This window comes from Sinocyclocheilus grahami, unplaced genomic scaffold (genome assembly GCF_001515645.1).
Source record: "Sinocyclocheilus grahami isolate Dianchi unplaced genomic scaffold, SAMN03320097.WGS_v1.1 scaffold548.1, whole genome shotgun sequence".
NCBI lineage: Eukaryota > Metazoa > Chordata > Actinopteri > Cypriniformes > Cyprinidae > Sinocyclocheilus > Sinocyclocheilus grahami.
The window spans coordinates 211289-223668 of NW_015505727.1; the positions used below are offsets into that span (position 1 = coordinate 211289).

The 12380-nt window shown below is 36.6% G+C and overlaps 1 protein-coding gene across 1 annotated transcript in view; it reads right to left on the reverse strand.

Moving 5' to 3' along the window:
- Positions 1–1846: 1846 nt before the first annotated feature.
- The window catches only part of LOC107555883 (crystal protein), a 12963-nt gene continuing 2429 nt past the window's right edge, over positions 1847–12380 (reverse strand). The window contains exons 2-8 of the mRNA XM_016238808.1: positions 9411–9612; positions 8671–8804; positions 7196–7323; positions 7003–7121; positions 5795–5935; positions 5549–5721; positions 1847–2302 (exon numbers count right to left, since the gene is read on the reverse strand). Of these exons, the coding sequence (XP_016094294.1) occupies positions 1847–2302; positions 5549–5721; positions 5795–5935; positions 7003–7121; positions 7196–7323; positions 8671–8804; positions 9411–9612 (1353 nt within the window). The remainder of the gene's footprint in view (positions 2303–5548; positions 5722–5794; positions 5936–7002; positions 7122–7195; positions 7324–8670; positions 8805–9410; positions 9613–12380) is intronic.

Genomic DNA, 12380 nt, shown 5'->3' on the forward strand with positions numbered 1-12380 from the left:
GGGAGGGTCAGAGAGCTCTCGGATTTCATCAAAAATATCTTAATTTGTGTTCCGAAGATGAACGAAGATCATGTAAATATTTTCAAAATATATACATGCATGTGTATGTATTTATAAATAAATAATAAATATACACAGTACACACACACATAGTATGCAAATTAAAACTTTTATTTTGGATGCGATTAATCTTTTGACAGCACTATAAATGTTTAGGTATTTGCACTGAAAAACAATACACAAATGCAGTCAAAACTAAAATTATTCCGACACCAGATATAATTTTTGATATTTTTTTTTTACTAGTAGGTGTAGGACAGTTCATTTATGTAAGCAAGGATAGCAAAATAAACTAAACTGTGATATATTATACCCAAAAAATTCTTCATACAGTGGACTACCAGTAAAATTGATAAAAATTTGGGACCAAAAATTATTCAGACACTTTGACCTGAGCATGTTTTGCTTAAGTGTTTTGTCTTTAATTGCTAATGTGACCTTTTTACACCACAGAATGAACAAAATTAAGCATTGCTTGGTAATTAGTTGGCCTAAATCGGTATAATCTAATTGTCCACTTAAATTTAACAGCTGACAGCTATTCAACCGATTTCATTACATACCTTTCTATCAAAGTTATCTGACATTATCAAGATTAATTTGTCCTGACACCGTTTAACCCTGAGCTCTTGTCATATTTTATTACCATTCTCTAAACTATAGCGAATAAACTGTGATAATGTGAGAAATGTTGAAGGTGTCTGAATAAATTTTGGTTTGACTGTACAGTCAGTCCATGAGAAACAGATGAGATATGAGTGAGCTCTCGTGTTTTTCTGGTTGTGGCTAGAAGGGATACAGCTCCGACCGGAAACTAACAATGAAGTTTAATTTTCTATCTATTAGATTGTGTTTTATTAACATCTACCCCTACCCCAACCCTAAACCTACCCCTTACAATAATGCAAAAATAGTAATTATTGTTGTACAGTGTGACAAATTACACTATATTGATGTGCGCATGCCCAGTAGCCACAGCTGTATCCCTTCTAGCCTTAAAGGGATAGTTCACCCAAAAATGAAAATTCTGTCATTACTCACAGTCATGTCGTTCCAAACCCGTAAGACCTTCGTTCATCTTCGGAACACAAATTAAGATATTTTTGATGAATTCCGAGAGCTCTCTGACCCTCCCATAGACAGCAAGGGTCCTAACACGATCACCGTCCAGAAACGTAGCAAGGACATCGTTAAAATAATCCGTGTGACATCAGTGGTTCAACCGTAATGTTACGATGTTACGAGAATATTTTTTGTGCGCAAAGAAAACAAAAATAACGACTTTATTCAACAATTCGTCTCCTCCGAGTCACCCTACAGCGCTACGTTTCTAGACGTTGATCGTGTTAGGACCCTTGCTGTCTATGGGAGGGTCAGAGAGCTCTCGGATTTCATCAAAAATATCTTAATTTGTGTTCCGAAGATGAACGAAGATCTTAAGGCCCGTTCACACCAAGCACGATAACGATAAAGATATAGTTCTAAAATTCGTTCTCAATATTAAAGAATAGCAGAGTCCACACCACAGCTATAACGATAAAGGCACTGAGAAACAAAATCGTTGGAATCACTTCCAGAACGATTTTTTCCAGCTGATGAACGATACAAACTTTGACACCCAATCAGAATCAATCCTGCTGTCACGATATCGTCCGCTGGTGTGGACGCTAATATTGTTCTCGTTCTTGGTGTGAACGGGGCTTTACGGGTTTGGAACGACATGACGGTGAGGAATTGATGACAGAATTTTCATTTTTGGCTGAACTATCCCTTTAACCTGTTCTTTCTATGGATAGATTCCCAGCGTGTCCCAGAAGTCGCAGATGTCTTCGCGCGATCCGGTCTGCGCGTGTGAATGCAGCGTGAGGTTCATGATCAGCCAGCCGCTGTTAGCCGTGTAGCGCGGCCACGCCGGCGGACGCTGCTGTCGGCAGAACGCGCTGGAGTCGGCGTGAGATCCGGGGTCGCCGGTGTGAGCGAACGCGCCCCAGTAACACAGCATCCGATTGGACAGCAGCCGCTCCGCCGGAGTCATGCTGAGGTTCGCCACCGGCGCCGAGTCGAACACGAACGGCAGCTCTGCGCCGTGACACGCGTGACGGTAACAGAACGTCAGACCCGACCACACGCCAGGATCGCTCGCCACGTGATCGAACACGTACATCCACACCGAGCTCCCAGACGCCACGCCGGCGCGAGCCGACCTCCGCGACGGACACAGGAAGATGTAGTCAGTCACAATCTGAAAGGTAAAGGAATCAGGGCTCTTACGCTCAGCAAGGCTGCATTTATTTGCTCAAAATCAGTGTTGGGAAGTAACTAGTTACATCTAACTAAATTACGTAATTTAATTACAAAACAAATGTAATTGTAATCAGTTACAGTTACTGAGAAAAATTGTGTAATTAAGTTACAGTTACTTATGAAAATGTTAACGATTACAAACGGGGTTACATCAGATTTTTTTTCACACACACACACACACACACATCCACATACAGATTTAATTGATTTCTTTCATAAATTGCATTGACTGCTCTAAAATACGAGACACCAGTGCTTCAGGAGTTTAGAATAGTTTAAATACAGATTTCATTGATTTCTTTCATAAATTGCATTGACTGCTCTAAAATACGAGACACCAGTGCTTCAGGAGTTTAGAATAGTTTAAATAGGACACTTGCTTATTCAATAACTGTTTTATGTCTTATTTGGGTTTGTGTATATGCTTTATTTTTTAAGATGAACTGTTTTTTCCCCCAAGCCGTTGTTAGATGCCATGCAGTGTTTCCTATCATAACTATTTGATTTCAAAAACAGTATCATAGCTATTAAACTATATCTTGTTTGGTTTTAAATCTGCATTTAACCTCAGAATGATCTCAAAGTAAGTCTGATTTTTGGTGGCTGTGCTTTAAAATGAAATGATTATAATCTTGATTTTGAAAGTGACAGTAATCAGTGTTGAATACTACTGTAATGTTAACCCTGCCTGGTTTACATGTTTGAAAATGATTAACAGGTGAAAACAAGTAATCAAATGTTATTAGTTACATTACTTTAATAAAGTAACCGAAATAGTTACACTACTTATTACATTTTAGATATGGTAACTTGTAATCTGTAACCTATAACGTTTCCAAAGTAACCTTCCCAACACTGATTAAAATACAGTAAATATTGTGAAATATTATTACAATTTAAAATAGCTGTTTTCCAAGTGGATATATTGTGAAATTGTAATGTATTTCTGTGATGCGCAGCTGTATTTTCAGCATCATTACTGCAGTCTTCAGCGTCACATGATCTTCAGAAATCATGCTAATATGCTGATTTACTGCTCAAGAAACATTTTTCATTATTATCAATGTTGAAAGCAGTGTTAATTTTTTTCCCAGGACTTTTTGATGAATAGAAAGTTCAAAGGAACAGCATTTATTTGAAACACAACTCTTTATAATTTATACAATATTTTAATGAATTATTTAATAATGAATATTAATTGAACTATATATTTTAAATATTGAATAGATATTACAATACTTATATTAAATATCTATAAATATTGTTTATTCATCAGTAAATAACAATAAATAAATCATTAAAAAAGTTAAACAAAAAATCTATAAATAAACATAAATATGAAAAAATATATTAATAAATTCTATAATAATGTAAAAATAATACTAAAAGATCACTTCTGGGTAAAAGGCTGTACAATTAAAAAAAAAAAGTTCAAAAGAACAGAATTCTTTATAATTTATAAAATGTTAATGAATTATTTTATGGTTTATATATATTTTAAATAATATTGACAGTTGATAAATATAAATATTTAAAAAATATATTAATAAATTCTGTAGTAGTGTATAAATAATACTAAAATATCACTGCTGGGTAAAAGGCTGCACCATTTAAGGATAGAAAGTTCAAAGGAGCAGCATTTATTTAAAATAGAAATCTTTATAATTTATAAAATATTAATAAAATATTAAATATTAATATGAATGAATTAAAAACAAATATTAAAAATATTATCAAAATATGAATACAACAATACTATAATATTGTATAAATAACACCAAAATATCACTGCTGGGTTAAAGGCTGCATCATTTAGTCAAGAGACAGAAAGTCATCGGATCTCAGTCTGAGTTTGTGTTTGAGCTGAAAGTGATCCGTGAAGAGTCTCAGACCGCAGGCGCTGGAGTGTGTGTGTGTGTGTGTGTGTGTGTGGTCGCTATCTGATGAGTGTTTGGTTACCAGGTAACGGATAGAGATACTTAACCTCCAGCGACTCGATGAAAAGCTCTAAACAAGCGCTGATCATCCTGACAAACGAAGCGCTCCTCACTCATCTGCTCACACACACAGAGCTCATGACAGCCGTTACATAGTGACTGAACGCCGTATCGGAGTCACTTTAGCAGTAAATGCATAGATTTAGTTATTTATTGTGATAGGCGGGTTGTGGTGACCTTTGACCTCTCGGGTGAACTCTGCTGAAGTGACACAGAATAGCTGGTTAAATCATTGATTGAGATCTGGGTGGCAGATGAAGTAAATCACAACACACAGTGCCACCTTGTGGACAGAAGGGGAGCAGAATCATTTCAACACAAAAAATGCTTCTTAATTTGGTATCTCTGTCTTTGTTTTACAGTTATAAAAACGCCGTTCTCTATTATGGAAACCTATTTTACTTCCATCATTGATATTGATATGTTGATATGAAGTCTATATGTTAGCGTTCCCATTCATCTCAAAATACAGGTGGACTTAACTCTTGTAAAGAAAATTAAGGATATTTTAGATTATTTTTTATTACAATCAAGGCTTATTTCGTACTAATTTCTTATTACTGTAAATAACCAGATATAACCTGATTTGTAAATTACATTTTTACATTATTTAAAAGATAATTAAAGTTTTTTTTATTATTGTAATATGAGATTTTTTTTATTTAAATAAATGTAAAAAAAAAATAAAAATGTATTGCAGTTAAATGAGAATTGAGGGAAGAATGCAAAAAGACTAATTGTACAGGTAATAATAATAATAATAATAAATATTATAGGTAATCAGTTATATTACCTATATATATATATATATATAATTGTAATTATAATGAATCATATTATCATTTAATAAATGAATAACAAAATAATAATGCAAAATTTGTATTATTTTGCTTTTATTATATTATATATAATAAAAAATACATAATAATATAATAGAAATGCAGATGCACTTCATGCTTTTAAGAGCCTCCAAAAGGGAATCAGGCAAAAATGTGATGCTATAATATACTATAATATGATGAAATATTAGTAGCATGCCCAGAAACTTTTGAATCAGTGGAGGAAGATGCTTTTGTTAGCAAAAGAGTGTAAAAATTGTGTGGTGAAAAGTGTCTTTACATGACAGATGTTTGCAAATGTAGAAATAATTGACGTGGGGATGATGAGGAGTGATGAGCGTGGCAAACCTGTGCCAGCATGTCCCTGCGGTCTGCGGCGCTGTACAGCGGCAGGTATTTGCGCAGGATTTTGATGGCGTGTTGTTTGAAGATGGCCGTGGTGTAGACGGTGCACTCGACCGCTGACACGGGCTTCATGAAGACGCCGTACACAAAGATCACTCCTTCTTCTGAGGTGGTCCCTGGAACACACGGTAGCCAGTGAACAGGAGCAGTTTGAGTTCATGCTGACTGTGAGACTGGATGAAAGTGTACCGAGCAGCACGGGCTTGTCCTTCTGCCAGTGTCCCTTCAGGAAGGCACTGACCGCCTGCTCTCTGATCAGCTCTCCGTCCACATACGGCCCCCAGCTCTCAAACTGCTCTAGAAAGCGGAAGGGATTCAGCACCTTTGAGCCTGAGAAACACAAGCAGCTTCACTGTGATCTGTGCTGGAGCTGTTCCTTCTGTCAGACGCGGAGGAGAAGATGTGGATTTGAAAACAGGCCTATTTTCACTTAAAAATCAACCGGGGAAAAAAATAGAATAAAAAAAAATATTTATTGTTTGTTTGTTGTTTTAGCATGATTTGCATGAAGAAAATTGAGATTTTTAGTATTGTTAGTTTTTTTTACATTTCAACATTATTTTAAGGATAATTAAAGCACAATTTCAAACCAATTTTTTAATTATGTTTGATCAGATATTTTATTGATTGTCTGTGTAAATAAATGAAAAATATTTTTTTGCATTACAAACATTGTGAACCGGGCAATGAATAATGTCACAAAAATTCTAAAAACAAACAAACAAAAAGAATAGCACTATGAATATGTAATAATAATAATAATAATAATAGTAGTATTTATTATTATTACTGTGTCTACTACTAATTTATTAGTAATATATGTCATTTTTGTTCAGTGCCTGTAAAGTTTTTTTTTTAATACATTTTTAGCTTTAAATTGTATTACTCTTAAATTATTATTATTTTGAATTAAGAAAATTAAAGTACCATTTCATATCATTTAGATTTTTTTTACATTTTATTTATTTTGATATTACCATGGCAATTAAAGTATATTTAAGCTAATTTGTTCTTATTATAGATATTTTATTTACTTTCTTATTAGTCCAGTCATTTTATTGTGCTTTATATTTTGTTATTATTATTTAATAAAATGTAATAACATATAATTAATAAAATTATTGTGCTTTATATTTTATTATACATTTTCCCAATGGTAATTTTCATTAAAAATATCATTGCTGTAATACAATGATTTTTATTTAATTATGTCTATAGTTTTTAAATTTTTTTTATTTGTCTGTTTTATTGAATATTTTAGTACATCAATTTTTTTCCCCAATTCAATTTCAAGTTCATTTTGTTTCAAATTGTGAACAATTTTTTATGGTTTTAGTTTTAGTGAAATTAAATAAATAGAATATTATTTTCTGAGATGTGGAGGGATTTGTTCTCACTGGATTTGATCTGTGCGTTCAGCACCTCCTGAGGACTCAGAGACTGAAGACACGGCAGCTCCAGAACTGAGCAGTTTGCTGATTTAGCGAAGTTCTTCCCGAGCTTCAGAGACTCGTGCCTGAGGAGAAACATCAGCGCTTGAAGACACGACACTCGTCTGTACAGAAACACGTCTGTATGTAACCATGTTACCGTGTTTTCAGAGGAATGGAGAAGGGTAAGCTCTGGAAAACGGCCTGTCTGAAGAGCGCTTCACTGCTCTGGATCATCAGATGAAGACTGACTGACTGAGCGCCGGCGCTCTCGCCGAACAGAGTCACCTGAAGTCACACACAGATTCAGCTCAGTCTGCTATTTATTTCTTTATCTTCATTTCATTATATGATTTTGTTTATCTATGTATTTATTTCATATAATACTAAATATCGTAGAAACTTAATTTGCTGTACAGTTGCTTTGCAACGATTTGTATCGTGAAAAACGCTGTACAAATAAACTTGAATTGAATTGATTTATTTATTCTAATTCTGTAAAACTCTACAGGCATCTTCAGGTGGATTTTGTGAAAACATCTATTTCACCCAAAACAGATAGAATCTAAAAATGTTTTATATGTATGGTTTGTTTGTTATTAAATTATTATTATTTTGCATAAAGAAAATTAAGGCTATTTTAGTACCATTCTTACTTTATTTTAAATTATTTTCATGACAGTTAAAGCACATTTTTATACTAATTTCTTATTATTGCAATATAATGGTAATATAAAGTTTTACATTTTAATTGTGGTTATTGTTTGATTCTCATTACTGTAATAGTGATTTTATGAGTGTAATTTTAGTATCATTGATACTATTACAGTTTTTCATGAACATTTTGAATACATTTTTATGTTCATATTTTCTTTTAGTTAAAGCTTTTGTAATTTTGTTGTGTGGTTTTGTCATTATTATTAGTTTTAAAATGTCTATATAGGCTCAGTTTTAGTTTTTTTTACTTTATTATTTCAAGTAACTATAATAACCCTTATTGAAATAAACATAAATCTTTTTTTTTCTTTGTGCACTGCAATTACTGAAAATTGGGGAAGGGACAATGTCACAATGCAAAAACTATATAGCCTACACGTCTATATGTATAAAACTTATTATGCAATATATATATATATTATTTTTTTCTCACTGTTTAAAAAAAAGAAAGAAAGAAAAACTCAACTTTACTGCTAATTTTCTGCCAGGACATTATCCATTAATTTTATAGACATTTCCGTTAATCCTAAAAAAAAAAAGAATCTATCCACTTTATTCTTCCCGTAAAAATGGGCCATTTGTAAATTCTATTGGTTCCGGTCTCATTTGCTTCCAGCTATCTGTATCTGTACAAAACTTTTACTGCTTGATATTGCAAACTGGTGTGTCTTACCATATTATTTTAATGTATTATCTTCATTATGAACACGCTGGTTTGCAGTGCAAACAGTTTGACCGTTCACTGCATGTTGTAATTCTTCTCTTATTTTCCTATAGCAGCTAATGAACCGGAAGTCGCACCCATAGGCTTACTTCCAGGTTGAAGAATAAGGTGGATACTGAAAATTGTTATTTTGGGGGGCTTGAACATGGTTTTGAAATTGACCCCTTTATAAATAAGTTTAGTTAATTTCTCACCCTGCTCGGGTCTCCTCCAAACACCGCGATGTTCTGCTGGACCCAGAGCAGCGCCGCCTGCTGGTCCAGAATCCCATAATTCCCCGCGGCGGAAGTCCATGGGTCTTTTCCTGACACTAGAAAGCCGAACGCGCCTGCAGAGACACAGATTCAGCCATAGATATGTATAGATTCCCCATTCGACCGCTCCAAGCACGTAGACGTGTCCGCCATTTTGGAACGGTCAACTTGACGTCATTCGCCATACTTTGGGTTCGCAGACCATCGGCTGTGCAGGACTGTGGCATCTTCGAATATTCATTGGGCGAATTCCAAATGGCTTTTTTGCGCCCTTGAAGGGCACTTCGGGAAGGGGGCGCCATTTGTAGGGACGTTCCAAATGAAAGTGAACAACTGAATCCCTTCACGAAGGGCCCTTCCAGAAGTCCGTTAGCAAAGGGAACATGCGATGGTCACTTCACGGAAGTGATTTCCGTTTGTGATCATGTGACCTTCGGTTAGAAGATCTTTCGATGCATTTTAAAGCAAAGTTGGGTTTTATTTCTACTTCACATACAAACTTAAGTAGAATAGGTTTGATTACTATGGTGAATGACTTCAAGTTGACCATTACAATATGGCGGACGGCTTACGTATAACAGCTCATAGAAACAGTCGCTAATGAGGCATCTACGTATATACATCTATGGATTCAGCTCTGTTTTTGTGGCTTTTATTATTAACAGGCATCAGAGTCTCACCCAGGCGGTAGGCGACGCTCACGACCAGCGTCTGCGTGAAGTTGCTGATGTAACGGCCGTCGTAGAGCTGTTTGGATGCGGAGCCCGCGATGAAATCCCCGCCGTGGATCCACAGCATCACCGGCAGCAGCTTCAGCAGCGGAGCCGCCAGATTCACACTCAGAGGAACGAAGACGTTCAGGTACAGACAGTCCTCACTCACCTGACCATTACACATAATCTAGCATTACACATGTGAACCGTGCTGACAAAACGTCGGAATCGGAATACGCACAGGATAATTTTGAGCTGCAGGCAAACAAAAGTTAAAAAATGTCGAATTTTGCTCGTATTTGAGGTTTTCACAAAATTTAGTTCATTAAAGGCTTAGTTCACCCAAAAATTTAAATTAGCCCATTATTTACTCACCCTCAAGGCATTCTAGGTGTATATGACTTTCAGACGAATGCAATCTGAGTTATATTAAAACTTATCCTGGCACTTCCAAGCTTTATAATGGCGATGGGCGGGTGTTTCTTTTTAACAGTCCAAAACAATTCCAATAAAGCGCATCCATCTGTAGTACAAAGTGCCTCACATGGCTCCGGGGGGGTGAATAAAGGCCTCCTATAGTGGATCGATGCATTTTTGTAAGAAAAATATCCATATTTAAAACATAATAATCACTTTTCTCTGGCTTGCACCAACAGTCGTACACGGAAGTCGTTCCGACGGATGACGTAGGATGTCGGCGTTGCGTATGCGGCGGTAATTAGTGACAAATGTGGATGAACATTTGCGCAGTGAAGAGACCAAAACAACGATCATGGATTAGAAGTACAAAATGAGGATTTGTGAAGAAAAATGTCGGAGGATTTCAATATAAACCAAGAGGGGACTGGTTTTCCTTTGCTAAGTAAGGAAACTTTGCTTCCTTTGCTCCTGTAAACATACGTTGGTTTTTGCGAGACTCACCGCCGTATGCGCAACGCTGACATCCTACGTCATCCACTAGAATGGCTTCCATGTAAGACTGTTGGCGCAAGCTAGAGAAAAGTGATTATTACATTTTAAATATGGATATTTTTCTTACAAAACTGCATCGATTCGCTATAGGAGGCCTATAAAAATATTTTTTTTTTTTTAAAGAATAGAATTAGAATAGAGAATGCTAGAGTTAAAGGGTCAAATAAAGATGGAAGAGGTGTGATTTTAGCCGATTCTTGAAGATGGCTAAGGACTCAGCTGCTCAGATTGAGTTGGGCAGATCATTCCATCAGGAGGGAACATTTAATTTAAAAAGTCCGTGAAAGTGATTTTGTCCCTCTATGGGATGGCACAATAAAGTGACATTCACTTGCAGAACGCAAGCTTCTAGATGGCACATAAGTCTGAAGTAATGCATTTAGGTAAAGGGGTGCAGAGCCAGTGGTGGTTTTATAGGCAACCATTAATGCCTTGAATTTTATGCGAGCAACAATTGGTAGCCAGTGCAAATTGATAAACAGAGGTGTGACGTGCATTCTTTTCGGCTCATTAAAAATGTATCTTGCTGCCGCGTTCTGGATTAATTTTGAAGATTTGATAGAACTGGCTGGAAGACCTGTCAAGAAGAGCATTGCAATAGTCCAGCCTGGACAGAACAAGAGCTTGAACAAGGAGTTGTGAAGCATGTTCCGAAAGAAAGGGCCTGATCTTCTTGATGTTGAATAAAGCAAATCTGCAGGACCGGGCAGTTTTAGCAATGTGGTCTGAGAAAGTCAGCTGATCATCAATCATAACTCCAAGGTTTCTGGCTGTTCTTGTAATGAATTTAGGTAAAGGGGTGCAGAGCCAGTGGTAGTTTTATAGGCAACCATTAATGCCTTGAATTTTATGCGAGCAACAATTGGTAGCCAGTGCAAATTGATAAACAGAGGTGTGACGTGCATTCTTTTCGGCTCATTAAAAATGTATCTTGCTGCCGCGTTCTGGATTAATTTTGAAGATTTGATAGAACTGGCTGGAAGACCTGTCAAGAAGAGCATTGCAATAGTCCAGCCTGGACAGAACAAGAGCTTGAACAAGGAGTTGTGAAGCATGTTCCGAAAGAAAGGGCCTGATCTTCTTGATGTTGAATAAAGCAAATCTGCAGGACCGGGCAGTTTTAGCAATGTGGTCTGAGAAAGTCAGCTGATCATCAATCATAACTCCAAGGTTTCTGGCTGTTCTTGAAGGAGTTATGGTTCATGTGCCTAACTGGATGGTGAAATTGTGATGAAACAATGGGTTTGATGGAACCACAAGCAGTTCTGTCTTAGCCAGGTTGAGTTGAAGGTAATGGTCCTTCATCCAGCAAAAAATGTCTGTTAGACATGCTGAGATGCGAGCAGCTATCGTCAGATCATCAGGATGGAATGAGAGGTAGAGTTGAGTGTCATCAGCATAGCATTGATATGAAAAGCCATGTTTCTGAATGACAGAACCTAGTGATGCCATCTAGACGGAGAAGAGAAGTGGTCCAAGAACTGAGCCCTGTGGCACCCCAATAGTTAGATGTTGCGACTTGGACACCTCGCCTCTCCAAGATACCTTGAAGGACCTATCTCAGAGGTAAGACTCAAACCACTGGAGTGTGGTTCCTGAGATGCCCTTTGCCAATAGGGTTGACAGGAGGATCTGGTGGTTAACCGTGTCAAAAGTTGGCTGAACACCCCTCGTTCAAGTGTTTTTGCAATGAAAGGAAGAAGGGAAACCGGTCTGTAGTTCTCTAAAAGAGATGGGTTAAGGGTGGGTTTCTTAAGTAGTGGGGCTATACGAGTCTGTCTAAATGCTGAGGGAAAAACACCAGTGTGAAGGGATGTGTTAATAATGTGAGTGAGTGCAGGTACGACTGCAGGAGAAATGGCTTGAAGGAGATGAGATGGAATAGGATCAAGTGGACAAGTAGTAGGACGATTAGAATGGATGAGTTTTGGAGACTTCTGCCTCAGAGAGTGAAGAGAAGGATGT